This window comes from Ziziphus jujuba, chromosome 4 (genome assembly GCF_031755915.1).
Source record: "Ziziphus jujuba cultivar Dongzao chromosome 4, ASM3175591v1".
In the NCBI taxonomy this organism is placed as follows: Eukaryota; Viridiplantae; Streptophyta; class Magnoliopsida; order Rosales; family Rhamnaceae; genus Ziziphus; species Ziziphus jujuba.
The window spans coordinates 10,190,594-10,193,392 of NC_083382.1; the positions used below are offsets into that span (position 1 = coordinate 10,190,594).

Genomic DNA, 2,799 nt, shown 5'->3' on the forward strand with positions numbered 1-2,799 from the left:
TTATAGCCATTCAACACATATAAATAAGTGATTATTGAGCAAATACATACATTTATATATATGAGAGATGTTCTTACCGTAAAATCATGACTGTGTCATTACTATATCAAAATCTTGTTCAAACTTACATAAGATTAATTATAAAAACTTTTATTATCAAAAATCAAAATGTTTTGAATTTCATTTATAGTTTTTCCAAAGTTTACTTCCCCATTTTAGTAATTCTTAAAATTCATATTAAATTATTAATTAATTTTTAAATCACAAAAATCTGTAAACTAATAAAAGAATGTCTGATGCTGCTGAAATTATCATGTTAATCCGGTGTGAATTGAAGAATTCATATTTCAGCATTAGATTTTTCATTAATTAAATATCAATTTAATAACATGCTAAAATTTTATTTTGGACAACATAAATTTTTTTAGAAACTCAAATGACTATAAATGAATTTTTTTAATCTTAATTTTTCAAAGATCTCATAAATTGAAAATGGAAGTATTAATTGTAAAACATTCAATTACCTTCTAGGAGCTTGATTGTGTATATATATGGCTGACTATGCGAAATATTAAAAAAGAAAGACTCACCGAATAGACTTGGTTATTGTAATTGTGAAATTCTAGCATTGCCTGCGAGCCTATATATACACATTCCCATTTCCAAAGCTAGCATATACTAGATTAAATTTCCTCATAAACACTTGAAATCAAAGGGGAGAGAGAATTTGTATTTTTGTGCTAGCTCAAAGAGAAGGAGATGGCACCCAATGTGTTTGGCGATCCCATCACCGATGAAACGTTGAAGGCACTGCCTGAATATGCAAACAAGGAAACAATAACCAGCGAAGACAGGGCACAAGTTGCTCTGAATCGGAAGCTTCCCATACCAGGTATTCCTGTAAATGTGTTTGGGTATATTTATAATGCTACCGGACACACCTTAAAATTAGTTTACGATCATGATTGGTCCGGTCACGTTGATGAATCCTTATCATACCCTCAAAAGATTGAAAATGGGCAGTGGGGAACTTTTTTGCATATTGGAGATTATGCACCAGGTTTATTTATGCGACAATCAACTGCGGCTGTTGTTTATTTTGCAAATAACGGTCGCATTGGAGGTTTCTGCAAGTGGCTTTTGGCATGGCACAGTGGAGGGTTTATTGGTGAAAACAAGGTACGTTTTTTTTATTTAATTAATATGTATTATTTATTTATTTTTCACAAATAAATATATTTATTTGAAGAGTTTCATTACAGGTTTAATTTTTATTTCACTTTAAGGTCGTCATTTTTTACTTGTAAACTTAAGTAAATTTCTATGTCATACGGGGAACAACAACTTAATGGCACCATCCACACTTTTCCATTTTGTGAGGTCCGAAGTTATCAACCAATGGGGGGGGGGGGGGGGAACTCTGGTCAATTTACATATTTTACACAACATGAAAATTTTAACATTTTTTTGTTTACATATATAGACAATATATATAAATATATATATATATATATAAATATTTTCACTAAGGTCAACCATGAAATTATACTTTTTAATCATTGACTATTTTTTTTTTTTTTAACAGATGGGCTAAAGTAAAAATTTTCATTATTTTCATTACTGTTATTATTATTAGCCAATTCTCATTTAACAATCCCAGCCAGTAGGCTGTGGGCTGCTTACCAATCAAAAAAAGAAAAAGAAAAAAAAAGTTAATAAAATTTTTATTATGATTGTGTTATCGCAAAAGAAGTATTCCCTGGTAGTTTAATAGTTTTATAAGAATTAGATAGTTGTGTTAATTTTTCAGGTCTTTACTGTTTTTGAAGAACCTCAAAGTGTTGAACATGACTGGGAAGCTATTCGAGAAAAACTGAATGATTCCGGTCAGGAGCATACCGAGCGCACTCCCTATGGATTCAAAGCAACTGTGACAATTACCCCTGGCAACACCCCGGCATTAATTGCGACAATTACTTTAGACCCGCCGTTGGAAAATGCATGAACCATGTGTAGCATATACTTGATCGCATTTAATGAAATAATTAATTATAAGAATAAGGGTGTGAGATAGTCATCCATAGTGTGTGAATTTACATATTCAGATGGATTTCAAGGTTCACCTTATGATATTGTACTTTATTATAGGATGACTTTGAAGAATAAAATATAGCTATAAATAATATTATTGTGTGTAAAAAATAATAGAAAAGCTGAGAGACAGCCATCTAAAGTGTGTTTGTTTATTCTCAAAAATAAAAATAATGTGTTTGCTTTCCCAAGTTCCATCTTGTGATATTGTTTTACTTTTTTTTTCGATGTACGTGGTTAAATAATGTTGATATTATTGTTGTGTTAGTAAATTTGGAAATCAAATATTGTGTATCTTAATCTATCAGTAATTCTACCCAAATCAATTTTTTTAACTTATGAACAACGTGAAATGTGGCAAATGATATAATCATTGTAATTCAGCTGTGGATCCAGGATAGATCTTATGACAATATGTCGTATTAATATAAGTTAAATTCATGTTAAATTTAGTCCATCAAATATCATGTTGAGATTGGTGAACCTGATCTATTCATTAAATAATAATTTAACCTATCATTACATACTCAAGTTTGAGAAAATAAATCTGAATTAATTACATGTCAGTTATAAAATGAAATTTCATTTTCTCTACCTTGCAATAGACATGTTTGTTTCATAGTTTTAAAGAATTGAAAAAAAAAAAAAAAAACAAATCAGTATTTGTTCAAGTAATAAATTAGACATCTTCAACATTATAATACTTGG

General features: G+C 29.5%; 1 protein-coding gene across 1 annotated transcript; it reads left to right on the top strand.

The window, feature by feature from the left end:
* The first annotated feature begins 597 nt into the window (after positions 1-597).
* LOC125422207 (23 kDa jasmonate-induced protein) lies at positions 598-2,246 on the top strand. The gene is made up of 2 exons (XM_048472830.2): positions 598-1,179; positions 1,811-2,246. Exons 1-2 carry the CDS (start codon positions 760-762, stop codon positions 2,003-2,005), a joined length of 615 nt encoding a protein of 204 aa, XP_048328787.2. The 5' UTR covers positions 598-759; the 3' UTR covers positions 2,006-2,246.
* Positions 2,247-2,799: the final 553 nt, after the last annotated feature.